At 46.1% G+C, this 27,334-nt stretch overlaps 1 protein-coding gene across 8 annotated transcripts in view; it reads right to left on the bottom strand.

Moving 5' to 3' along the window:
• The window catches only part of Cc2d2a (coiled-coil and C2 domain containing 2A), a 109,004-nt gene that overhangs the window by 24,855 nt on the left and 56,815 nt on the right, over positions 1-27,334 (bottom strand). For 6 of the 8 annotated variants that reach the window (XM_021260260.2, XM_021260262.2, XM_021260264.2 and 3 more), the window contains 11 exons: positions 26,893-27,131; positions 22,648-22,825; positions 16,054-16,210; positions 13,458-13,605; positions 12,216-12,354; positions 9,901-10,104; positions 7,810-7,902; positions 6,814-6,905; positions 3,610-3,777; positions 1,324-1,429; positions 1,047-1,156 (listed from right to left, as the gene is read on the bottom strand). In XM_021260260.2, coding sequence (XP_021115919.2) covers positions 1,047-1,156; positions 1,324-1,429; positions 3,610-3,777; positions 6,814-6,905; positions 7,810-7,902; positions 9,901-10,104; positions 12,216-12,354; positions 13,458-13,605; positions 16,054-16,210; positions 22,648-22,825; positions 26,893-27,131 — 1,634 coding nt within the window. The remainder of the gene's footprint in view (positions 1-1,046; positions 1,157-1,323; positions 1,430-3,609; positions 3,778-6,813; positions 6,906-7,809; positions 7,903-9,900; positions 10,105-12,215; positions 12,355-13,457; positions 13,606-16,053; positions 16,211-22,647; positions 22,826-26,892; positions 27,132-27,334) is intronic. The other 2 variants (XM_021260261.2, XM_087187382.1) reach the window with 1 other exon arrangement.

Genomic DNA, 27,334 nt, shown 5'->3' with positions numbered 1-27,334 from the left:
CCTAAGTGCTGGGATTACAGGTGTGTGCCACCATGCCTGGCTAATAAAGGCAGTGCTTTCATTTCCAGGACTTTCCTGGGGCAGGAAGAAGGTAATATCTACACTCGGATGGAGAGAATGCTGCACTGGAGACTGCAGAGCCAGCTCCTCGGCGGGCTTGTTCTGCTGAGTCTCCACTTTCCTCCCCCAGCCCACAGTGAGCTTTACAGGCAACAGCATGGGCACAGGTCTCTCGCCGACGCTGGGGTTAGTCACAGACTTGCCCAGCAAGACGGCTCCCAGTAGTAAATCTCCTACTGCTGTTTGCTGGTTGAATGCTCCCTCCCCTCCACTCACTTTCTCATGGGGGGGGAGGGCTTTTCCTGCCAGGCCAGGCACTGTGGATATGGAGCATTTCCCTTAAGTGGCCTCATTCTTCTCTCTTGTGTTTTGTGTAACAGTGCTCTCTGGTCCCCTCTAACCCTGCTCGTCTCTAAGCTACTGTGGGCTTTCAGTACATCACCTGCCCTTTACGGGTATTTGTTTCTTGTCCAGAAAAGCAGAAGGTTAGATAAGGTCACTTTAAGGACTAAAATAATAAAAATCTTTAAAATATCTGAAATTCTTGGGTCACTGTTGTGGAATGCTTGTTTATTTTTGGCGAAGACAAAAATGTCATTTAGGGGGGCTGGGCTGGAGCTCAGTGGCATCGTGCCTGCATGGCAAGCGTGAGGTCCTGAGTTCGATCCCTGGTACCCTCCCCCCAAACCCCAAACAAACAAACAAACAAAAAAACCAAAACAACAAAAAATCCAGAGCCTGAGGGAACATAAGAGTGTCCGACCATGGCCCCCAGTTTCAAACACCGGACACTGTTCCAGTTTTACAGAGTCATCTGTGGCCGAGAGAGAGACACAGCATCAGACTTGTTGTCGGGGCACCTGGTTCTTGTTCCAACTCACCAGTCGTCCACCTCTACACCTCTCCCCTCAGCCATCTCTCACTGGCCCTATTTTCCTCACACTACTCAAGACATCCTACAGTTCTATAAAGAAAACTGTGTTTACCTGAATGGAAATTCAAGCTCTTCATTCCAGCTGGGGTTTGGTCCTTCAGCTGTGGTTGTGTGGCAAATGGTTCGTTGAAAAGAGACTTCTACAAAAGGACGGACTAAAACCTTACAAGAGAGGACAAATCCTGGTTAGTGGAATTATTTTGTTCTTAGCAGAGGTAGCCTGTGCTTATCAGTGTATTTTTTAAAAAATGAAGCAGAAAAACTGCTCATGAAGGTGATGGGTGATTCTTAAAAACATCAGAGGACATTGGGAGCATCCAGGCTCTCACCTGGCCAAGAGGGTTGTCGGGGCTTTGGTTAGGGCTGTGTGCACTCGGGGAAGCAGCATGCTTCTCACTGAAAGTCCTCGAAGACCTCGATGGCTGCTGGAATTTGCTGGGAGGGAAAGTGTACAAAAGAAATAAGTGACAAGGCGTATTTGATTATCTACTGAGAAGCTGTTTTCTTCAAAATGTATGGCCCTAGTAGCTGTGGGGAAAGCTGTTCTTCCTAAGCTTGTGGCGTCTCCGAAGCTTTTCGTATCGCCTAGTGATTATGCGAGCCTTCCTTCCCCAACTGCTATTCCTGGGCCTGCATGTCTGCTGAGAACAGAACAAAAGGCCTCCTTCTCCTTCCCTCGCACTGGGCATCTGTGTGGGACCTGCCTTTCCCCGTGAATGAGAGCTGAGTCCCTACTAGGTAGTGGAAGCCTGGGCACCTGCCCTGACTCCATCCGGTGACACTGGGCTACAGGGCAGGCCAGGAGCTCTCTCTGGGCCTTTGCAGCCTTACTGGGAAGAGGAGGTTGGGAACCCCCAGCTCGAGTTGAGTTGAGATCACTAGGTCTTACCTCTTTCTCCCTCCTCTTCCTTCCTTCCTTCCTTCCCCCGCACCAGGGAGTGGGGTTTTTTGAGACAGAGTCTTCACTATGTAGTTTTTGAACTATGTAGCCCAGGCTGGCCTCAAACTTGAAGTGATCCTCCTGCCTCAGCCTGCCCCCCCCAGCACTGAAATCACAGGTGTGCGCCACCCCACCTGGCTACCTTCTCCCTTTTGATCTGCCATTCACACAGGAGCAAATGAAGGCCACTTCCAGAGAGCCTCATCCAGATACCTCTCCCCCAGGATTCTAACTTCCTACTTGTGCACAGCTGTACTGCATTCATTCCTGATCAAAGTACAAAGTGTCTCTTTCTACCAGGTGGTTACCTTTCCACAGGTAGGGTTTCGGACAAACTGTGAGACAATACAAATGGAACATTCAACACAACACCTGCCAGAGAAAACCCATTTTTCTTTGGAAAACCATCAATTATATTATGGAACAAACAAATATAAGTATGTGCTGATTTCAGGACCTATGTTGGCCTTGGGCTGCAGAGGCAAATAGGGCAACACGTCAGCTCAGACTGAACTGAAGGCAGATATAGCAATCTCCAAGTGAGGTAACACGTTAGACTAGGTGGGCATGGCTATCCGAGCATGGAGACGGAGATGGAAATCCTATCTGGTTGAGCACAAGGGTAGAGGCTGAAGATTTGGGTGAGTTTAATGGAAAAGTTGATGTCCGAGCTGTTCTGATGCAGCTACACTGAAACATGTAGCACGCAGGATCAAGGATGCTTTCTTGAATTACCTGAATGAGTGATTTAACACTTGAGAATATATATAGAGACCAACAAACAAATAAACACCTCTATGTTCCTTAAAAACAAACAACAACAACCAAATAGCTTTTCACTCTGGAGTTGAGCTTTGAGGCACTCAGGGTGGAACAGTTGGGGAATAGGCCCTGGAAACCAATGGTCCATTCCAGGGCCTAAGTGGACCCTGATAAGAACCAAGCCCTGAGAATGGTTGGCACCAACAGACATTCTGTAATTGGTGAAGAACTAGAAAAGAAAAACAGGACAACATAACTGGATGAGAGAATGGAGGGATGGAGAAATAAAGGAGAAGAACCTAGAGAGGAAAGAAAATGCCAAAGGCTGGCCCAGCACTCTTCTGTGAAACAGGCAGTGCTGAACAACCTCGACTAAGTCACTCTGCTCACTTCCATTTTTTCCTCTGTGAAGCGGAGAGAGCAATAGTAGTAGTAAGAGTTACGTGAAGTAGTGCATGCAGGTGCCTAGCACGGCACTGTGCGAATGCACAGTAAACTCTGCTTTCCTTCTCACCTACAGTGAGGGCTCCACCGCCTGCAGGGCAGAGACTCTGTGTGTCCGCCCAGCTGGGGCCTGCTGCTTTGACCCCACCTTTCTGGCTGTAGGGGACAGGACCGGGCACCAACACCTAAGCCCAGTTAGCACCTCAGCCTCTCTCCTGAGGGTGTGATGCTCAGCTGGCAGTGCCCTGGCTGTAGGACCACTTCCATCTCATGAGAAAAAGGAATCAGGTCCCTGCCGTCCACTGTGTCAACAGCTCTACCTCTTGTCCTTGAGTTCCATGAGATGTCCCAGTCCCTTAGTCTGCAGTGACTGTTACTTGCAAACAATGGAGCCTCGGCTTCAGCAAGAACTCCTGGCCCCAGTGGACAAAGCTCTGGTAGGCACAGGAGTGAGCACCTGGGCCCTCACCTTGCTGCGGGTTTCCTCACTGGAATGTCGTAAGCCCGGCAGATGTTCACCAGCAGCTTTATGTCTCCATCAGACAGGTTTTGGGCCGTCACCTTCTTCCGGCCCCTTCGCCTTGGCCTCAGTGGTCGCTTTTGTTCTGCCAGCTTGAAGAGGCTTAGGCCCAAACTGCTAATGATTACAGAACTCGATTAGGACTCAGAGGAAAAGAAGGTCCCGAAACTGGGTGATGGCTTCCAAACTCTGCCCCGTCATCGCTCATGGGCCTTGGCGAGCTCTGCCCTTTTAAGGAGTTTGGAATAGTCTAGCAATTCTGCCAAATGGGCGATGCCGCTGCATGGCTTCTTCACATTGATTTCCTCAAAGGAGGAAAAGCCATGTTCTGGCCCTGCCTGTGCCGCCCGCTTGCTCCCTGCCTTGCTGACCTGGCAGCCCCTCACCCTCATTTGCTCCTGCCAGTCCTTCCCTCCCCCTTCAACTGCCGGTGGGAGGCATTTTACCCACCCCCAGGTCTCCCTGGCCCCTCCCACAGAGTCCCAGCCTGAGTTGGAAGGGCTGCTATCGGCCCGGAGAGCTTGGGACTTCTCCATCTCAGGTTAGATGGAGCTGGGTGCAAATCCTGGCTCCAGTCTACTCTGGGCCAGGTTATTTCACCTCTCTAAGTCTCTTTCCTCATCTGCAAAACGGGGTCCTTAATACCTCCCTGTGGGTAGATGAGAGGATGGATGTGCTGGGGTGCACTCCATAGATGCCCTTTTCATGGCAACTGTTGGGTTGGTGCCAGTGACTGCAATGCTAGTGACTGTTCTGGAGGGAGAGGGGCACAATCCTTCTGTCATCTCTCTCTACCTTTCACCGAGATGACACTCAACAAAAACTTCCTGGAAGATGAAAGCAACAAGGCGGTAAATCATGGGTGAAAGGTCCTTGGGGCAGATAAACTCTGGCCAAGAGACTAAACAGAAACACAGATGCGATTCTGTGTCTGGAAGCTGACATCGGTGACTGTGCCAGACAGGCACAGAACAAGGTCAGCTGTGTGGAGTCAGCCATGGGCTGCGGGACGTGTGGCTCTCTGCTTTCCTGCCGAGCCCTGGGGTGGGTGCCCAAGCAGTCCGGACTGGACTCCTCTGCTGGAGGTGCACAGCAGCTGAGGCTGAGAGCCATCCGCTGTCTCTGGGTGCTCAGGAATCCCAGGAGCTTTCTAGCTGCAGCTTCTGTTCGCCTGTTAAAAGCACCTTCAGTGTAGCAGAAGTGGTGCTAGGACCTTACCTACACTATTTCTAACCCTCACAAGTAGAGTGTTTACCCCATTTTTCAGACAAGGAAACTGAAGGCTCTGAGAGGTGCTGATTTGCTGAAGGTAATGAAATTTTGTTTCATTTTCCATAAGAAAATAAAGTAGGAGGGGGGAAGCTGGGGTTCAAACTCAGACCACTGACTACACACTGCCAGGACACAGTCCTCCCCCAGGAAGCCTGCCCACCCTGGACTTGGGGGCCTCGCAGACACACTCTGCGCCCTAACACAGCAAATCTCTTTTCTCATCGACACTTCCCCTCTCCCAGATGTAACCCCTCCTGGGGACTTCAATGCCCCGCAGGCAGTCATGGGAGCACCGTGTTGGCTGGACCATTAAATATGGAAACATCTTAGTGGAAAGCCACAAACAAACTGAAATTAAAATAAAGGAATGAACATACCCCGAGCCTTCAGAACTTAATGCAGAAAGTAAAGCAGAAAAAACAAAAAAGAAAGAAAGGAAAGAAAGAAAAAAACAGCATGAAAAATCATCATCTGTTCTAAGTGTAGTTTTCTTGACTATGAAAACATTCAACAACCACACTTTGGGCCTGGAATAGAGAGAAGTTCCCCATGAATTTCTGTGGGTGTCTCTTCTGCACAGGCTGCCGTAGATGGAACCTTCATTTATTTATTCATGGCTTCCTCCCAGCTTGGTGGTGGACAGCAAGCACAACAATAGGAAGCAGCCTCCTTAGGAGACCAAGAGATTGGGCCACAGAAAAGGTCATGAAGTGAGGGGGCCCCATGAGGCCACCAAGATGGGGGCTTATCTCTCACCTCTTCTTCACCCAGCCCCAGCTGGGACCACTGAGGGTTATTCTAAATCATAGGACACCCAGCCGGCGAACACTGTCAGTTCCCAGCTTCGCTGTCAATGTGCATGTTTTCCTGCTGCCCTTCGCCCTCATTAGGCACACATGCTAGCCCCGGGCCTCCGGGCTGGGGTGCTGCAGCCAGGCCTCCCGTGCAACCCCAGAACTGTGGAGGGTGAGGGCCTGGCCACCCCCTCTGCCGGGCCCAGGTCAGGGCAGCCTGGCCCTGGGAGGCTCGGAAGCAGAGGGCCTGTGCAGGAGGGTTGGGTTTTGTGATAGAAAGCAGCGGACGCTGGGGAAGGGATGCTTTGGAAGTGCTAGCAGGTGAGAGGGCTAAACTGGAATGCCATGGGGAGGCTCTGGCTTGACTCGTTCTAACAGAAATTCCCCAATCAGTGTCACCACGGCGCATCATTCTGGGCCCACATGCATACCATGGAGCGATTTTTATACTATTGGGTATTTTCAATTTATCACGTGTGTGTATAACTCTTACGGTAAAGAATGTGTAGAGCAAATAAATAGGTTGAGTCTGGGAAACAGAAGGAACAGCATGTTTCGTTCAAATTCTTCAGAGTACCTGTTCGGGTTATCAAAGACTGATCACCCGAGTGTCCGGGCAGCTAGGAGGCAGATTTCTTGCTTCCTACCATCACTTCCTTAGAGCATTTGGGTGTTTTCATTGTTAGAATTGTCATATTAAATTTTGGTTGAATAAAGAGTTTTATCTTTTCTTTATTCCTTCAACCTTCCTCCTCTCCCTTTCCTTCCTGTCTCTCCCACTGCCAAATAAAGGACACTACTCCCTCTGTATCTGCGGATATACCCCAAGACCCCTAGTGGGTGACGGGAACCCCAAATAATACTGAATCATATACATCTATATCTTTTCTTCTTATACATACATATCTATGATAAAGTTTAACTTAAAATGAGGCATGGTATGGGGTTAACAATAATAAAATAGAACTGTAATAAAAGTTACATGATTATGAAAAAATCTTGTATGACATTTTTTTACAGTATAGAATAAAAATAAAGATTTTTATAGGAAACAATAATAATAATGGCTTTGTTTGATTCTTTTTACCTGATATTGGGAACTTCTTCTTCTACTACCAAGTCAGCAAGAAGGAAATGATGTTTTGCAATTAGGAAACGATTTACTACTGACTCTCTAACCTGGGGAAAGACATCAGCATTGGTTAAAAATATTCTTATTGGTTAAGCTTCACAGTTTACAGCCTCTGCTCCGTGGAGTCTTTGCCCTAATGTCACGTCCGTGTCTCCTACCCTCAAACTGTTATTTTTTTTTTGCTGTAAATGCTCTCATTTTCCACCCCTAGACTATAACTTTCCTAAAGGCAAGGGTTATATTTCAGGAGCTGGACAAAGGATAGTAAACTTTTGCTTAATGAATGCATTAGTGATTTAAAAAATCAGACCTCGAAGTATACACAATTCAGAATTGAGTCTTAAGTTTTTCCTCTATTCAGAATGATCAACTTTCTAATTCAAATAAAAGATCTCTTAAAATTTCCATAAATCTCTTTTTTTTGCGGGGGGGGGTACACAGACCACAGGGTAGACAAACGAGATGAGGAAAATGCCTGGTAATCACAGCAGCATTCCTTAAAAATTAAGTTTACTGAAAGAAGGAAAGAAAAAAGATGAAAAAAAAAACCCAAAGGAAAGAGGATAAAGAAAAAGATGTTTCAACTTTAATTTTTAGTTTTCTAGTGCATAAAGGCAGGGTTTTTTGGTTTAAAAATTTGTTCTGACTACAGTGGTAATCACTGGAATGCAATGCAACATAAATGCAAACATTCAAATATTAGAAAAAGCATGATGTAGAAATTGAGTCCTTTGTAATCGTGCCCTATGTAAGATATTCACTGATAATAAATCACAACACATCCTACTAGTTTCATATATCATCAATTATGTATTTGTATTTATGAAAGTAAGTCCAGAGAGGCTAAGCTTGTGTAAGATGACACAGACATTTATAAGAATGAGAACTTTCCCCACTAGAACGCTGGCTCCTTCTCCTCCTGTACCATCTGCTTTAAATTATTCTCCTTACCTGCTGCAGGTACTTGGCAACTATGGCTCGGTGGGTGTCCATGTGGTCCTTGGTTTCAATTACGCTTTTGTCTCGTAAACGTTTCTCATAGTCCTAAAATGAAAAGAGCATCACAGTTTTATGATTTTAAAGTGCTTTCTGTTGCTCTTCTTGGGAATAGGGAATTATTTATCAATGTGGCTTAGTCACAAATTAGAGTTATAAATGTTCCTTCTAACTTCTGTTTCAGAGTGGATCTTGGATGTAGTATCTAGGATTCTGAGTCAGGGTCAGTGAGGTTAGCAGCCTTACTAGTGGTACAGTATTTAAAAGTTAAAACGTTCATGCAGGAAGGGATAGAAGCCACAGAAGAGACAGAGCAAGGACTTATAATTTGTCTTAGTTATTTTTCTCATTGCTGAGACAAAATACCTGACAGCCAAAGTTAAAGGAGGAAAAGTTTATTTGGCTTTCATTTAATAGAGGTTTCAGTCCATAATTGGCTGGCTCCAAGGCAGTGTGGCATGGCAGAGGGGCAACAGTTCATGGTGGGCAGGAGGTAGCAAAAGCAACATTAACAGTGTCTTTCTGCCCCTTACATCTTATCCGGACTACTTAGGGCAGTAGCACTCACTCTTAATCCTAATGCCCTTGATCCTTGCATTGTGCCACGAATCAATCAGCATCACATGCTCTAGATCCAGCCACCTCTGAAAAAGCCCCATCTATGACTGTGTGAGGACTTGAGGGGACATCTAGACACAAGCCATAACATAATTCAAGATGATAAGCTCATTTAAGCAACTTAACCAAAGCCCTGCTTAAGTTTTGCCCTATTTTAATTACAGAAACAGTGGAGAGCTCCAGTGAAAACATTCCCCTTATCCCATGACATGTGGCTGTAGCTGTCTTGGGTCATCTACTCAGAGGGTGGCATTGGATTCCTTTGGCTCTGCTCAGGCCTCTCCCTTCTTCAGTCAGTGAGACAGCGTGTGTGCCCCACCACATTCTTCTTTATGCGCAACCTCAGTCAAAGATCAATGGCCAGCAGTGGCTTCTAACCCAGGCTTGGAGGCTCAGAGCTGTGCCTCAAGACTTCTGAATTTGGAGCTGGAGGACAGCTCTGTTTCTACTCGCTAATGCCGCCAAATATAAACTTGGCCGGTGTTGCTGAGCATGTGACCCAGTAGATAAATCCTGTCTGCAAACAGGAAGAAGGAAGCTACCAAAGCAGAAGCAGAATGGCGAAGGGGCCCAGCAGCGGGAGGGAAGGCATCCTGGGGTGTGAGGCACAGGGGCTCCTGCAGTCCCACGTCTTTAGGTGTTCAATGCTATTTTGGAATTAAATACCAGTAAACTTCCACTGTGTCTGAAATTGTTCAAAATGGGGTTTTTACCCCTTAGGATCACAAATGCAAATCACTGGTTGGTAGGAGGAACCGCCTAACAAAACTACTCACCAAGAATAGTTTCTGCATGAAAAATTGCAATGGTATTCATTCTAGTGGTTCCCCATTTACCTCATCAAATACACACCTGCCTGTCTCTCACACACAGCCCATGCCCTGTAACTCCTCAGAGCTCCTCAGCCTCCACACCTGCCTCTGCGATCCACCCTCCGCTGAGCCTTTGTTCCTCCTCTTGCCCTTGCTTCTGGTGGAGGGCCGGCCTGCTGCCTTCCTGCTTGGCTGAGCCCAATGGTGAGATCCTACCCATCTATAGGTTTCCCTGAGTGCCTTGCAGTATGCCTCAGACAGGGTACTTAGCAGGTACTTAGTACATGAAAATGGAACTGAACTCCTGATGAAGGCAGCACTAGTTAGCCATATTAACCTGCACGATCTTTTCAGTCTTCCTCTTCTTTTAATTGTAGGCAGTTCAACCAACTGATTCAGAATCCTGGTTACTGGATATATGCTATTATATCGAGGCAAGGAGATCATTTAAATATCAAATTCAAGAAAAATAATGGACAGGTTAAGTATAAACACGCTATAAAACAAAAACTAATTTTGATACTGAGAACATCAGTAAAGTACACATACAACCACATACCAAACAGCACAGCAGATATTTTATTATTTTATTAACCTCTCTCAGGAAATTTCCTACCTGGAATACCCTTTCCATAATTTCTCGGTCATATGCCGGAATTTGCTTATAATTTCGGAATTCTGGCACCTCTTGGCTTCTAAGACGGAGAAGCCGGAATCGTTTGGATCTATTTAATTCCTCATCTGAGACAAAGTTAAATTCTTGTTGCAGCTGTTCCAGTCGAAAGAAATCAGGGACATAAGATTCTCCACTGGTGGCAACCTATAAAAATTAGAAAATGCAGAACTCCAGACAACAGGCAGGTTTCATTCAAACAAACCCAGCACCGAGCTTTTGGGAATGTTTAACAGTTGTAGACCAACAAGTTTGAAGGCCAAAAACTTAAAATACAATTGTAAACGGGCAGATAGTATTATATTCACTTAGCAGTTATAAGAAGTACTACAAGTCATTTTCCAAAAACATGAAAATTCTAAGTTTCACTTTTGGTGTGCATGGTTCTGTAACAGTGTTATGATATACAATGTATAGACCAAAATAAAGGAAATGTGGACATCACATTTCAGTGTATAAACTAGCACCAACTAGAAGTAGGATTACTCACAAGCATGGCACATGTAAAATGCAGACATGGGAGGCTTTTCAATGTGTTTGTGCACATATGCAGATAAAGCCCTGAGTTGGCTGGTCAGCTTCATTCCTGTCTGAACAGCATCTCATGGTCTTAGTCGTGCAGAAAAGTGAGTCAGAGATGGACACCAGCGAGCCCAACCTCCAGGGCCTCACAGAGGTGCTGAGTCAGCATAGGCTGCTTGATTCCCAGGTCTCTGCTCGGTGCTTTGCAGCTGTGACCTCCTCCTGGTCAGAGGGAGGCTAGACAGCAGAGACTTGCTGGGGCCGCAGGATGGGAAAGAGGACCCTGCTTGATGCTAGGGGAAATTCTGGTCCATAGGAAGTTTTATGGCTTGTATTTAGATGTATCTATGACCAAAACCTCAGGTGGTCATAGGTGCAGAGTTTCAAAGGTGGCTGGATTGGGGTGTGTGAATGTGGAATAAGGGGGTGATGCTGGGCATAAAGGTGCTGAGTGTGGGTAGCAGCAATCAATAGGTCTATAGACTGGATGCAATATAAAGGGACTAAAAAGGCAGATTGCTGCTGCTTCCTGCTCACTGCCCTCTGCCTGCCATGCCATGGACTGTTTCTCCTCTGCAATGCCCCTCTGCCATGCCACTCTGGCTTGGAGCCAGCCAACTATGGGCTGAGACCTCTACAGACTATAAGCCGAAATGAACCTTTCCTCCTTTAACTGTGGGTGTCATGAATTTTGTCTCAGCAATGAGAAAAGTAACTAAGACAACAAGAGATCAGTCAGGAAGGAGATCTCTATGCTTCGTTCTCTTGTGGGAAAACAAGTAGTTAAAATGATGAGTGTGATGTGTGTGCTCTCTTATGGCTGATTTAAAGACAGCAGTCAAAATGTGATTTGGAAACCTTATATGGAATATACCCGACTTTACGAAATGTGGCCTCTTCTTAATATATCTATTCTCCTGGTTAAGAGGTCTTACGTCGGAAAGAGTTTATAAGGACAAAAGTCAGAATAAAACAAAGCTTATTTTATTAGAAAGATGGGAATGAGAATGGAGATTTCACAGAGGCCATAATCACTCTGTGATGAGCCCATGCTAATAACCATGGCGATGAGAATGTGTCACACGCTCACCCTCTGTAGCACACACATGTTGATTGTGCTTTTGTGCCACTTATGAAGTTGGCACTGAATTGTATTGTGTTTGCTTCTATGAAAAACAATTTTCTAACTGATTTTCCATTTTATTTACAAATTCACTGAAGAAAGAATTTTGAATGTTGTGGTAGAGACAAACAATTTATCTGGTACATACTGAAAGATTTTTAAAAATACCCCATCAGTACCTTAGGGGGTGAGGGAAAGAGATTGTGCTCTGAGGTCAGAGCCACTTATTGGCTGTGTGACTGTCAGTGAGTACTCTCAGGCTCTGATCTCAACTCAGTCTCCTCTCTAAGGAACTGGGAACTGAAACCTTTCTTGGGGGCCCTCCCTGAAGTCACAGGCAAGAGTAACGGTAACAATAGCCAGTATTTATTGTACGTGGCTTGTGCACCAGCTGCGTGTCCACTGGCCACAGTGCCTCTGCTCATGACCACACCTCGAGGGCAGCCCAGGGCTTCCAGCCTTGATGCTCACATGGCCCGACAGCCAGGTAAGCAGCAGAGCTGCGACTCAAACCCATCACTCTGCACAGCACTCCTGTCATGGAGAACGTGGTGCAAGACAAGTCACAGCCCTTTCTGTTACCGTCACTCCGGGTCCAGCTACATTACATTACCGAGATTAGCTGCATCAGAGGGGCGTTGTTGGGGTCGTTGGGGTCCAGCTTGGACTCGGCCACCCACTTGGCCAGCTTCTTCATGTCTGTCAGCCCTGATGTGCCAATTGATGAGATGGCATCTGCTCTCTTCAAAGCACTGGAACCAAGAACAAGGAAAAACAGCAGCTGTTAGATTCTACAGGGCTTGCTTCATCACACTGTAGTCTGCTGCAGGATCAAGAGGCCCAGGGGGCGGCCTAAAGAAGCTGCTATCCTCCATGAGAGAAAATCCCATCATAGGCACGCCTGACTTGCTCAGTGATTGCCGTTAAATGCGTTACAGGGTGATGAAGAAATGCGAATGGAAGCAGGGCAGAGGTGACCCGGCCCACGACCTGACCCAGAGCCCAGCCCAGTGCAGTGAGGTGCTCCGGGCCAGGGAGCCGCTGTGTGTGGTCCAGAAGGCCTGACCGCCTCACCTGGGGACACGGGCCGAGAACAAAGGGAAGGCCAGCTTTACCTAAGCACGGGCTCTAGACAGGGACCCAAAGGGGGTGAGCCTGTCAGAGCTGGAGCATCACCAGCAGCTCATCCTCTCACTCAAGTGCCCGCCTCCACCCTGGAGCCTGAGGCTTTGACTCCCTGAGCCCTGGAGGTTTCTCTGGGGCAAGCCTAAGAGCAGTGGCTGCAGAAGGCCTCTGCCCCGCCCCGTCCTCCTCCTCGCTGAAGCGACTCCTGACTCGGCCCCAGCTGCAGCTCCTAGTGGTTTTCTTGTCACACAGAGACCGAGGTTGCAATGGGGGTGCAGAGGGCCTGCAGGCACAAGACGAGCCCTTTCCAAGCACTGAAAATGAAGTCTGCGGCTTGGAAAGTGTATTCTCCAGGACCAGGAGGAGCCCTGGACTTCAGAGAGGAGGCCGCGGAGGCCTGGAGGAGATGGCACTCAGGCGAGACTGGGGAGCCGCCTCTCCTGGGGTGAGGGCCGAGGGCCTCTGCACCGCCTCGCCTGGGCAGGAGGGAGAGCGCCTCACGGCTCCCTGCAGCCTCACCAAATGCTCTTCCTGTACCCGTGTCCCCACCTCTAACATGGATAAACATCTACTATTAACTAGGCGATTGCTATTTTAATTTTGCCCTGAAAACAACACCCGGAATACACTAGCAGCTGACAACGGCAGGCAGCGGGAGAATGTGCTTCTGCAAGCTCCCCACCCCGCTCTGCAGGGCCAAGCCGGCCTGGCCCTCCGCCCACCTGGTTACCTCCGAAATCCCGCGTTCTGCTGCGACACGGGGGGAATCAGCGGGACCCCGTTGTCTCCCACGGCCCACGCCACACTGTGGGACACTTTCCCGGAGGTCATGAGAGTCAGCTGGTTGCTGCCGTCCGCTTCGAAGGAGAAGGGCACGCCTAGGGACACGGGGCGGAGAGGTCACTGTCTCGGAGGAGGAGGAGGAGGCCGGGCGGTCGCGGGTTCCTTCTGGTGGCCGCGCACCGCACTGGCTCCCAGCCTCTCCGGCAGCAGACTGCACCTGTCATCAGGACGCCGGCTGCAGGGACCGCCTGAGCTATTCAGGCTCTCCTCACAGCGGTGACTTTGCCCAGTGACTTGCCTTCTCGGAGCCCTAACTCACTTACCTGAAAATAAGGGGGAATAGCAGCATCCCTTTCGAAGAATCATTTCAAAGATACTTATTTGTTCATTCACTCAAGATACCTGTTAGAGCCTCCACTTCAGGCCAGGTACTATTATAGGCATTGAAGGTAGCAGTAAAGTAATAAAACTGATAAAGATCTTTATTCTAAAGAAACAAAATCTCCTTTTTGTGGAGTTCATATTTGAGTGGGGGAGCAAGGAATATGTAGATAAATAAGAGAAAGTCGAGTTGGGTAGGGTTACAATATTTGCAATCCCGGCAATGGGGAAGCTGGGACAGGAGGATGCCCAAAAGCTTGAGGCCAGCTTGGGCTACATAGTGGGGCCTTGTCTCAAAAGAAATAAAAATATTTAAATAAATAAACAAATTTAATAATTAATAATATAATTTAATATATATAAATATATATATGGAGAGAGAGAGAAATCTTTAGCATGCCAGGGAGTAATAAGGTGAAACAGATTGGGGAAGGTTTATAAAAATTTGGTGCTGTGGGGGCTGAGGGTGTCATGAACTTTCAGGTAGGGTGAGCAAGACAGCCTGGATGAGGAGACTTTTGAATTTGTGGTTGAAGTGCATTAGGAAGTGAGATGTAGATGTGGGAGTATGCATTCCTGGTGGAAGGAGCGTGTGCCCGGGCCCTGGGGCAGGAGTTCATTGAATGACTGTGTGTGAAGTACTACAGGCATGGCAAACAGTGAGCACACAATAAATGTTCATTATTTCTAAGCTATTAGGGTCACTGACTAAGCCTCCACCAGTTGGAAATGAATGATAAAAACTTCCTGGGCAAATAAAGGAAAAAAGATTTCCAAGTTCTAAATACAGCAGTGACACAGTCTGGATTTCCAGTTACCACCACAAAACACAAAACTACCACTATTCCACTCCAATGATATTTTTGTTTTTCAAATCTTTCCTTCATTTTGAACATCCCATTTTTATCTCCAAAAAACTCCTATGAAGCCTTAAAGGAGGTACCATGAGATCTACTTAATGAACAAAGAAGTTAATATTTAAAGAGGTTACATAATTATCCGACTACTTGATCACACTGCTTGTGTGTCTACATATTTTATACCGGCGACTGGATTTGGCCCTTAGACAATTCTTGCAGAAGAGGTTCCAGGAACGAATTAAAAAATTAAAATCACCAGAAACATGAGAAATCAAGACACCCAACTAAGAGGAGGCAGAATCAGACCAATATCCAGACAGGTATTGAAATTATCAGATATAGAATATTAAAAAGTATTTTAATATATTAAAATAAAATGAATGAATGAAAAAGAAATGATTGAAATTCCAAAGAAAGGACAAAAAAGCAGTGAGAACTGACCAGACTGATTAGAAAAGAACTACACAGAATGTCTAGCATTGAAAAATACAAGTGGAAAAAGAAAATGATGATAAATTCCAATGATTAGACATTACTGAAGAGTAAATTCGTGAAGGTTTGAAGAAATTACATAAAATGTAGCGGTGAAATAAAATGATATCAAATATATTAAAGAAAGGTTAAGAAACTTAGGGAAGCACAGTGGCCATACACACCTATAATCTCAGCACTCTTGGGAGGCTGAGAAAGGCGGATCTCAAGTTTAAACCCAGTCTAGATAACTCAACAACTCAGTGAGAATCTGGCTCAAAACCAAAAAATAAATACATAAATAAAAAGGGTTAAGAATGTAGTTCAGTGTGGAGGCCCTGAGTTCAATCCCACTAAAAATAAATAAATAAATAAGAAAAGGAGAAAATGAGACATGGAGGATGCAGTGAGGGTCCATTATATATCTTATTAGAATTGAAGAAGAGGGTAAGACAGAATAGTAATGAACAATCTCTATAATAATTAAAATTATTACTTCAGCCGTATAAGTATCACTCTGATGTATACTTTTATGCCCAAAGCTTTTATCTTGGTTTTACATTATTTCCTTATACAAGATGCCCCAAAGTAGAATTAAGGTACCAAAGGGTATTTTAAAGGTCCTTAATTCATTCTACCAAACTCCTTCATAGTTACATAGTTATATGCATTTACACGGCCAATAACAGTTTATAAAAATGGCTTGGCAAAATAATCATATCATTGCTGTTTGAATTTGATAGAACTTTTATAATTATGTGGTTGTCTGAAAAGTGAAAAAAAGATATTCAGTGAAACCATGAGTCACTGAGGATAATTAGCTTTTCTTACCACTTCCAACTCCCTCGTGGTCCAGGGTCACGTGCTGGTTACTGCTGAACTCCACTTCCTCAGTGGGAGCCCTTCCGGTGACAACGGTAGTCTCAGGGATAGGCAGGAACACTTCTGCTAGCAAGGTAGTACTGCTGTGTCCAACTGTTTCATAGACCTGAAACCGAGAAGAGAAACAGCCACGGATGGTGCTCATTCTCAGCTAATTGGTCCACACTGTTAGCGTTTCTCCCGACCCTCAGGGTCATCCCAGAGCGGAAAGCTGAGTCATGTTCCTGTGGTCCCAGGAGACCGGTTTATATTACTCCAAGTGGCCAAGTTGTTGACATCCTGTTTTCTTGCCTGGCCTAATCTCCGTGGCAGGGAGGTCAATCAGAGTTGCAGGCTACTGCAGTTGTTTCTGTTCTAGATCAACACACAGGTTACTTCGGGGAATGGGTGTCCTTTGTCCTGGTTGCTTTCACAGAACAATGCTAACAGGTGAGTGGATGAGACCATAAGGACATGGTCTATCAGTCATCTGGGCCCACCTTGAAACCTGTCAGAGATGTCTCACACCCAGAAGCACTGCAGTGTCATGTTTACATCTATTTTATAAGTTTCTCAAATTCGTCACATCCACACCTCATTTTCTTTGTCAGATACAGAAGCCCCACCTGGTTGCTTCTCAGACCTCCCAAGATGGTGCCATGAGGGTGAGCTATTAATGAAGTACCAAGACCGGAAGCATAATTTGACTTACACTTAACCGTTTAAAATATTCTCCTTTTGTGAAAGCAAAAATAAAACCATGAAATTATTATTACTTGCCTGCATTTGGAATTTTAATTAGATCTTTCCTAACCTAGAATCTTTGTTACTCTTGGGTTATAGAATTTCAAGTCAATCTTAACACCTAAGGCAGCAGAATCAGGGTTTGAAGCCCGTTCCAAAATAACACATCGAAATGTTTTTGAAAGACCTTATATCTCCTGTCATAAGATAATCAAGTGTTAGTTTACTCAGCTGTGCAGGACAGTTTCTGTATTATGTGACTCCAGTGGCTTTGCAAATGCACCTGCGTTAGACTTGAAGAGTTCACCAAATATTTTATTGCAGGACTCGAGTTGTTACTGAACTTCAGTTTTGTGTTTATTCCTCCTGGTGTGGCCTCTGCTGGTCACCACACTTCATGGTGCCCAATAGAACACACACTGACACACATCATGCCAAGGGCATTTCTGGTGGACAGTGGAGAAAAAGTCCTTGTTCCTGGTCCCTGGGGGCATTTTCCCATTTAGTGCCAGAGACAACTGAGTGGGGTCTCTTGGTGCTGGGTCCCTAGGACAGGGGCAATTATAGACCCCAGGGGAATTAAAGGCATGCTAATTGGCACCACTGCTCGGAAGCTAATTATTCCCTTTTTAAGAAAGAAAAACGGATTCCACTTAACAAGCTTAAAAACAGCCAAGTTCCCCAGACTTCTCACCCTCCTCTTTGAAAGTAGCAGCAATTTTGTTTAGTGCCCCTACCCATTAGAGATACCAGTAGCTGCCCACCAGTTATGAGACTAAAACATGGTCCCAGGCATTTTCACGTGTCCCCCAAGGGGCAAAATTAACCCTGACTGAGAAGCACCGCCGTGAGCAACCTGAGTGTGTGTTTGAAGGTGGAATGTTAATGAACTAACAAGACAGTATAAAGAATTTGATTTACATTCAACTGTTCAAAAATTCTGCCACTGTGGAAGCAAAGTTGAGGGTATTTAAGAGATTATTATTACTCTCTAGGACTCCCTGGCTACTGTTCTCCCAAGCCCGGTTAGGAAGCACTGAGCGCTATGGCTAAAAATACTTGCAATGCCGGGCGTGGTGGTGTACACCTGGAATCCCAGCACTTGGGAGGCTGAGGCAGGAGGATCACCTCATGTTCGAGGCCAGTCTGGGCTACATAATGAATTCAGGGCCTGCCTGAACTACAAAGGGAGACCCTGTCTCAAAAAAACAAACAAACAAAGAAAACACTTGCAATGAAGCCAAACATCACAGCCAACTCTGTTCCCCTCAATGGTCCTTACCCTCGTGCATTGTTTCTCCATCTTCTCTCTTATCCCTGAGCGGGACTGAAACCCCCCTGGCAGGGCCCTGGGCACCTGTTTGTACTGAGCCTTCTGACTCGCCACAGCTCTCCTGGCTCCCGGGGAGACACCCAGAGGGCTCCGAGCCAAGCAGCAGACATCCATGACTCGGTTGCTGGGTCACCAACTGATGCAGTATAGTATTGAGAAAGAATCCCAGACCTTTTCCTGAAATACACTAGGCTGCAAAGCCAAGAATTGGATACTTTGGATAATACTGGCATGAAAAGATGCTTTCCAGGTCCTTCTCAAGGTCGAGCTGAGCAACATCCCCAGCCCTTTCTCCATTTTCCTAGAGCTGCTAGTAATTCCTTAATTTTTTTCCTTGTTCAAAACTAGCAAGTCTATGGAAAATTTCCAAATAGCATAGAACTAGTCCTAATTTCCAAATAGCACAAAACTAGTCCTTAAGATAGGAAGCACAACATCCTACAAATTAGTTTCATCTATAGCCGCTATGCAATCATAAAAAAATTATGCCATCATTATATGTGGTTTGATTCATTATTAAATCCCTTTAGACAGCTGAAGAACTTAGCCAGAATTAATTTGTAATTTAAAAAATTTACACGGTTCCGTTCTTAGGTCCAAGCTAACTGCCTGTTAACATACTCAAGGTAGTAAGGAGAAAATTTTGCTCTTTTGGTTTAAAAAAATTCACTATATAGTATTTCAGAGAATTATCCTTTTCACATTTTTTTAAAAAAGTATTTTGATTGTAACATCCATAGCAAGCAAATATTCAAGATGGTAAAAGCGACAGCACTGGCTTTGTTTACGTTTAGAACGCTGTGAAGCAGATTGCGTTGTGCTGGAGGGAGGCGGCGACCTTCTCTCCAAAGAGGGCTTCACTCTGGCTCGCCCCTCAGCAGGGGGCGCTGGACACCTGTGGGAGGGGATTCCCTCTCCTGTCTCCTGTCCCCTGGCTGAGGCTCCTCTCCTTCGCATCTGCCACGCCACTGTTGGCTGCTCTGGGTGGCGGCCAGACAGCCCTCTGCTCTTCCGGGTAAGCCTTGCTCCTCCTCGCCCGGCTCTTCCTCTGCGCCAGAGGAACCACCGGGAGATGCGTCCACCGCAAGTCTCAACTAGGATGCAAAACTCTGAATTTCAAATCTTATATTTTGCTTTACTGGGGATTGAACGCAGCGCCTTCACACTGAGTGACATCCTCTGGCCTTTCTCCATTTTAAAATTCCGAGACAGGGTCTCTCTGAGTTGCTAACTTGTTTCCACCCTCCCGCTTCAGCCTCTCAGAGAGCTGGGATGACAGGCGTGCACTGAAAGCTCCGCTTCTCTGTGAACCACAACAGGAGAGCTCACCTGTGGGCGTGTATTCCAGGGGCACGTGACAGAAAGACATCTCCTGTTTATTTACTTTGTTGCTCAAGCCTTACTTTTTTTTTTTTTTGGTACTGGGGATGGAACTCTGATCCTTACACTTGCGAGACAGGCAGCAGAACCACTGAGCTAAATCCCTGGCCCTCAAGCCTTACTTTTAACCCAGGCCATCGTGTGTGTGTTTAAGTCTCACTTGAATCTTCAGTGTAAGCACATAGGTTCGGGTGTGGCGAGGACGGTTCCCGCGGGAGCAGCAAGACGTGATCCCGAACCCCACAGCACCGCCTGAAGGACACTGTGCCTGGGCCCCCCAAGAAGGGCTGCACCCTACTAAGTGCCTACTGGTGCCTGTAAAGTCCACTACATTCGGTCTGAAATTGGATTGTGTCTTTCGATCCATGGTGCCTCACAGCGTAGAGCTGAGAGGTGATTAGCTGAGACCCAGCAAGCAGGATGACAGCGTGGTTGGGACGTTGTTTTGCTAAGAAGACAGAAGAGGAGTCCTTCAAGTACCCCAGGCCATCAGCCTCAGCAGGAGCCCCAGAGCAGACAAAGGGAGGTCTGTGGACCTCAGATCTGAGGGGAGGTAGTATAGAGAGCACTCAGGGCCCCTAACTCCCACCCCTTTGGTCTAAGGCCTGCTACATGGAGGTAGAGACACAGGAGCCTTCTTCACTTGGAGCTCACTGAAGGTTCATGCATGTGGACTGCATCTGACACATTCAACTATAGGAGAGTGAATTATGGGAAGGGCCATGTGCCATAGATACAGGCGACGTGACTCAGCACCCTGTCAATCATCATGTCAGTCATGCTCTGGAAGTCCCAGGGAGACCTGAGACCTGATGTGCAGCATTTCACTGAATTCTTAAATCCAGCACCCTAAGCCTCCTGCCTTTTTCCTTTGTGCCAGCAAAGCCCCGCTTGCTCTGAGCACACTGTCACCTAAATTACACTCTGCTGCTTTTTCCTTGCTGTGTTCACATCCAGGTCTTTGTTTATCTCGCACAAGAACCTGGAAACCCACCCGGGACCCCACCACCCATGCTAACACAGGGACACTGGTACCAGCTGTGCCCAGCAACCACCTATCGGGAGACCACATGGCTCCCCTTCCCAGGAGCCGGGGCTCTCCGTTCTCCGCTGCAGACAAAGTCACCTCATGTCACTCCCTGCATCCATTCAGAGTCATGAGTCAAGGGCACGCGAAGTCCAAATTTATAAGGAGATCATTTTCCCACAGGTGATACCCAGAAAGGAAATTTTCAGGCTTAGGTTTTCACCAAAACTTCCATATTCAATCCCACCTCCAGCAGTAAATTTTACTTTGAAAAATGTACCTGTTCTCTCACCCATATGAAGTTTAAGTGAGCAAGAGTAAGTTTAATTTTTGCCAAGTTCCAGGATCCCTGGACCTTTTTGTTTTAAGTAGAAGCATCTTAAATGTTTGTTACGAGTGACCGGCCCAAGCCAAAGCCTAGAGTTTCAGGAGCAATGCCCGTGCAGATATCAATGCGATCCTCGAGACAATGGCTTCAAGCGACCTGGCCAGAGTCAGTGCTCAGTGCTTTGTAAACGCGGGACACCACCTGCCATGGCCACCTCCAGGTTACAGGTGCAGAGGTGTGGAACCAAATTGCCTGGGCTCTGGAAAGCCCCGAGCCGAAGGGTTGCCCATAGGTGCGCAGTGTCACCCTGTAAGCTCTCCTTTCACTTCTTGCCCTCCCCCCATTCCAAGTCTTTCTACCTTGCTCCTTTCCCACTGCCAAAAGAATCTCCATCTCATCTTCTCCTCATTTTAGAAGGGTTTAGCATTTCAGTTGACATTCAACGCACATGTGTGGCCCTACCCAGTTGGAAATTTGTCACACAGTTTGGGAATAAGGTCTTGGGGGTGGAACAGTTAGAGGGACAGCGAGTCCCTTTAACTGGTCAATTATGGAAGGTTCCAAGGTCTTGGAAGTGGGGCTATTGGCCAAGATAGTATTCTACGGGCAGCAGCTGGTTACCGTTCAGTACAGGGGTCTATGTTAATACACTGTAAGGTCAATTATAATCCATACATTTAAGGCCAGTTATAATCAATACATAGTGGCCACATGCAGAACCGTGTTGGGATGATTCTAGTTATATCCAGGTTCAGTTGGTGGGGGGAAGGGCATGGCCAATCGGTTATTTCTGGCAATGACTGCAGGGGTGGGGTGGATGGGAATGAAGAATTTCTGTATATGTGATGGAGAAGATCGGTGATTTCTGCCTGGGTGGTGGATGGGATATAAGGGTCTGTGTACCTCCGATTTGCAGCCCTAGTTAACAAGCCTATTAGAATCACAAGAGAGAACTCTGCTGGTGTCCTAAGAGAAGATTCACAAAAGGGATAGACGACCCTTAAGTCACCATGGTGGTTTCAGTGCATCCTCCAAAAACTGACATCCACTCAAATCCTCAGAATGAGGTCTGATTTAGAAATGGAGCTCCTTTCCTTAGGTGTAATTCATTTAGGATCCAGACGAGATGAGGGTGGCCCCTAAAACCAATGAGAATGTTCGTGGATAAAAAGGACACAGAGAGGACCCTATGAAGACAAGAGATAGATCGGAGCAACACTACCACAGACTGAGGGACTCTGATAGCTGCTGGAAGCTGGAGAGCCAAGGAAGGATCCTCCTCGAGAGCTTCTGGAGGGAACACAGCCCTCTGATACCTTGCTTTCAGACTCAGGGCCTGCAGAACTGTGAACGAATACGTCTGTGTTATTAGGGCCATCAAGTTGTGGAGTTTAATTTTGTCAGCCCGAGGAAACTGACACAGACAAAAATATATTGCTAATGAGGAGACCGAGGCTAGAGTGGGGAGATTTATTAATCTGGGGAATCCTAGAACCTGTACGCCACACCCATGTAAGTGCTTGTGATGGTGGTGTAACTGGTTTCTTTGTTATGCTGTGCTAGGGTTCTGGTACATGGTGAAGCGTTTTCACAGTGAATGAATAGAGATCTCCCTGCCTACCACCTTCTTTCAGCCATGCACCCCTGTTCCCAAGCAAACACTTGAGCACTGTGGCCAGCTATTCTGCCAGCCGCTCATACCTTCAAAGACCACACAGTTCTTGGGATGGGGATTATGATTAAAATGTGTACCTGAAGAGTTAAACTCTCCGGCCAGTTGAATATCTGCAGATTGAAAATCTGTCCAAAGTGAACACGGAAGTCTGCCCCCAGTTGCCGACTGACCGTCCTGGATACCTCCTTGCTGTTGAAGAGCACCTTTAAATACACTGAGCGCCGCTTCACATCTTCCCTTCGCAAGACCTCCACCCTGCAAAGTGAGACCATTGTAGCTGGGATTAGTATTAATTTAGTAAGGATCCCTGGGGTATTTGACAGAGGGACACAAGGATAACAAGAGACCCTAGAGGCAACTCCTTCAGTCATGTTAGCTCCCATTTAACCAAAATAGCTACAAGTCTTGCAGAGTTTACTACAGTAAAATATTGTGGTATGGAATTTAAAGAAAAGCCCCTGCAAAAGGCAGAGAGGACTTAAGAGCTATGATTTAAGCATCACTGTACTGCAATCTTCTTAAATTGTTCAAATGAGTCTTACATTTGCATCCAAAACAAAATTTTAACATTCTTTGTTAAGTACAATTAAATTCAGACCATAAGGGACAGTAATGGTTAATATTTGGCTAGTACATTTTATTCTAAACACATAGTAGAATATCATAGCTGTTAGATCAGGTCTATTTCTCCAATACCCAAGCTTTTTCTCAACATTTTCGGAGAGTGAGTGACTGCTCAATGGATGTAAAGTATTAAGACATGTTTCTTATTTGTAAAAATCATTCTAATCACAATAAGATGTATCCTGGTGCCTTGTAAGAATGAAAGCATAGTAGTCTAATAGCCAGAAACTTAAAAAAATAAATTCAGTATCTCCAAGAGTGGTCTTCAATCTTTTTTTTATTTTTGGTACTGGGGATCGAACTCCAGACCTTGCGCTTGCGAGGCAGGCAGCGGAACCACTGAGCTAAATCCCTGGCCCGGTCTTCAATCTTACGGCCTGTGTTTGCAGAGACAACCACCAAAAAGCTGCAGGTTCCTGGTTACGTCAATAGCAGTTCAAGTTTACAGTGCATTGAAATCTAAACCTAACTCAGGTTTTCTGAGTGATGGCTTATGAATTAATTTTACAGTATGGTAAAATATATAACACCTAACAATTATCATTTTAGCCATTTTCAGCGACCATGTCAGTGGTGTTCCGTACATCCACAATGTTGTGCAAACACCACAACTATCTCTAGAACTTTGTCATCACCCCAAACAGAAATTCTCCACTCACTACATTATGTGGTTGGAATTTATATGAGAAAATGAAAAAATGGAAACAAAGTCTATGTAAATAGGGAGGGATGGAGGGGTCGAAGGGAGGGCAGGGGAAGGGGGAAAGAATAACCAAGATTGATTATGTAAAGGTGCAAATTCCCAATGACGAATGTCACTATACTGTATACCTGTAATGTGCCAATAAAATTAAGTTAAAAAAATAAATTAGGTAGTAGCTTTAACTTTTTACATCTCTATAATTTAGGCATCTCGAGATACAAAATTGCTCAAACAATAGCATTTCCCCTCCTATGAACAACATTTAACACCAAACTGCAAGAAGCATCAAGACATAAATTGGCTTCCGACCAAGGGTGTGTCTGGGGGGGTCACAGAGGCATAGCCCTGGGGTCCATGTCTGGCCCTTTGTCCTTTCTTTACTGCTGTTCCCCACCACCAAGAACTAAGCATCTTTTCTCTAGAACTGCTGTTCCCAGTAACCTCATGCAACAGACAGGCCTAATGCCGCCCCAACTTTTCTTCATTTCTTCATGGTCCGGCTAACGTGGTGGCCTGATGAAGGGGAGATTATGGTCCTTGGTTTGGGGGTAATCTGGGTGGTACTCCCAACTCCCAGTGAAAACTCAGAAATGGATTAAGACTGAGGTGTACACTTTCAGTCAAAATAGGACTCACATAAAAGATCACTAACTTGAGCCCAAGTTCTCCCTTTAAAAATATGCTCTGTTACATATTTTGAATATTCATGACAAATTTATATGATATTTGTGTTTTGAAAATAGTTAGTTTGGGGGGGGTCAAAGAATAGCTTATTTATGTGTAGCATCAGCAAAGTTGTGAGAACACATAAAAATGCAGAAGTTACAATTAAAAAGAAATCATTATAGGGGCCGGGGATTTAGCTCAGTGGTTCTGGTGCCTGTCTCGCAAGTGCAAGGTCCTGAGTTTGATCACCGGTACGCCCCGCCCCCTAAAAATGAAATCATTATAACATTCACAGAAGTTTGAAACCAGGAAGGCCATAGGAAGCCTTACAATGACATCCTAATTAATCGCGGCATCAAAATGAGCAGGAAGATGACTCACTCAATTTGAAGTCTTCCTTTTTTGGGGAATGTTAAAGAGTCCAGTCTAAGATACCCTCGTCTTTATGACAGGACTTACATTTGTTGAAGAATTAAGCCTCATTCATACTGGTGGTATTGATGATTTCAATAGATTCCCTTTAATTGATTACAACATGCTGTAACAGGTATCAGAATCACCTGTGAACCTACCTTGCAGGACTGTGATTTTGTAAGTACCACCCAGAGTTTAAGTTCAATGGGTCTCAGATAAAACCTGGGTATTTGCATCTACTAAGGTTCTCAAGTGATGTTAATGTTGCTCATCCACCTTGGAGCAACACTTTGAGAACTGTGGCTGTTAGGGTGGAGTGACAAACTTGACTGGCTTTTCAATGGTGGAACACATTTCTGGGTGTGTCTTTGGAGGGTTCTAGAGCCATGGCCTTGGGGTCTATGTCTGGCCCTTTGCCACTTCTTTTCTCTACCAGGACTTTCCTCCATGTTGTCTTTACCTTGGAGCCTGCCAACCATGGACTGACTCTCCTGAAACCGTGAACCAAATTAAACCTCTCCTCATTTATATTGTTGGTGTCAGGTATTGTGTCCAGTAATGGGAAAGCTAATACATAGGTATAGAATATTTAAACAATATTTTAATTATAATTTTTTAAAGAATATGGGCACATAACATATGTTTATGAATTTATTATTTGTGTAGATATATAAAAGTGCTGCTTCTCTCAGGCATCACATAAGAATGACTAGAAATGTATTTTTATCAATCCAGGGAGTCTGCTCCAGATGGCTTGACAAATACAGCTAGAGGGCATTCCCACAACTTCCTTTGGGAGGTTTGGGGAGTCCTTCAAAGACAGAAGCTGGCCTCTGGTGCAGCTGAAATTGAGGTGCAGGACAGAGTCTCTGTGTCTGTACCAGGGAGAAGGGACATGGTACCAGTGGACAGAAAAAGTATTATAAATAGGTAAGTTAATTAGATATCTCGTTGGCAGGTAGACAGGGCCTCCCTGAAGGCGCCAGCCCAGGAGGAGCCAACCTGGAGGACAGTGAAGACACATTCACTGAAGGCCAAAATTGTAAAAGAAGAGAAACTACCACACCCATGTAGGATGAATAGCAGTGATTGATATTCTAAGGAGGTATCCATCCCCTGAGTAGGGAGTCAGGGTCTTAACCCAGCCTCTCCAGGAAATATCCCTGACCTACCCTTACTGAAAATCCTTGTATGCTTGCTAAGTGACTTGCTCCCCCATTTGATCCCCATTTAATCAATATTACCTGGGTGACTGTACTTGTAATCTTAGTGGTTGGTCATGGTCTTGCCTCACCTCATGCCCACCTTGTAAATTTCCATTGGGTCTTACAGTTTTGTCCCATTTTGTACCCACCTCACCACATGGCTTTGCTGTATAAAACATCTTTGAAAAGTGGGGTGAGTGGGCAACCCACTTTCTGGTCCCCCTTCTGTCTTTCTTAGGCAGAAGTTTTCTTTCTCCCAATAAATGTTTCCTATTCTTAACCTCCACTGTTCCTAGAATTCATTCTTCAATTTTAGAAAACATGACCTGTGTTTTGGATATCTAGTAGGTTTGGGAGTTACATCTCTTCCCCCTATATCAAAATCCCGCTGAAGTTACAGATAAGGGACCCAACCCAAGGCCACCTAGAGAGCTGCTGGGGAGAGCAGGGAGAGGTCTGTGACTGGGTTGCTCTATGTGGCAGGCTCTTGAGTGGCCAGAAGGGATGAATCTGTGGGTGAATCTTTTGAAATCACCAAACATAAGCAAATATCACCCGTCTGCTATGGTTCAACTTACATTCACAGATGGTTAATGATGTGTGGCTCAGGAGATGTGTACTTCCTGTCGTGTGCAAGTGTATGTATGGGTGTGCAGGTGAGTGTGGGCTCCTGTGGGAGTCAGCCCTGCACGCCCAGAGCATCTGCTCACCTGGGACACTGGTCATTGGGTGTCACGCTCCCCGCCAGGCTCAGCTCCGGGAGTAGCACAGGCTCGCTCGGCCGCCTCCTGCTATGGGCTGCTCGCTCCCTCACCTGCTGCTCTAGGGCCACCTGGTCTGGGAGTTCTGGGGGGACCGGCTTTGCGGGCTCCTCCCCAGGATAGGACTCCTCCTCAGCCTGTCCCTCGGGATGCTCTTCTGCTTGTTTCTTTTTTTTCTTCTTGACCTTCTGTTGGGGAAGAGACAACCTGACATCAAACAGGAGTCTGGGAATTTCATCTGCAAGCAGGAACGTGGTCTTCAGAGCTGGACGGAGCTGGATGGGAGCCCAGCCCACCTCCAGTAGCTCGCTGGGCAGGTTCCCCACCACAGGGCCTCTCTCGGTCTCAGGTCTCCCAACCCCACGGGGACGCAGCACGGGAAACTCCTTCT

This window comes from Heterocephalus glaber, unplaced genomic scaffold (genome assembly GCF_053883595.1).
Source record: "Heterocephalus glaber isolate CG9 unplaced genomic scaffold, H.glaber_assembly_v1.0 deba00001509, whole genome shotgun sequence".
NCBI lineage: Eukaryota > Metazoa > Chordata > Mammalia > Rodentia > Bathyergidae > Heterocephalus > Heterocephalus glaber.
This window is presented reverse-complemented; position numbering and strand designations above follow the sequence as displayed.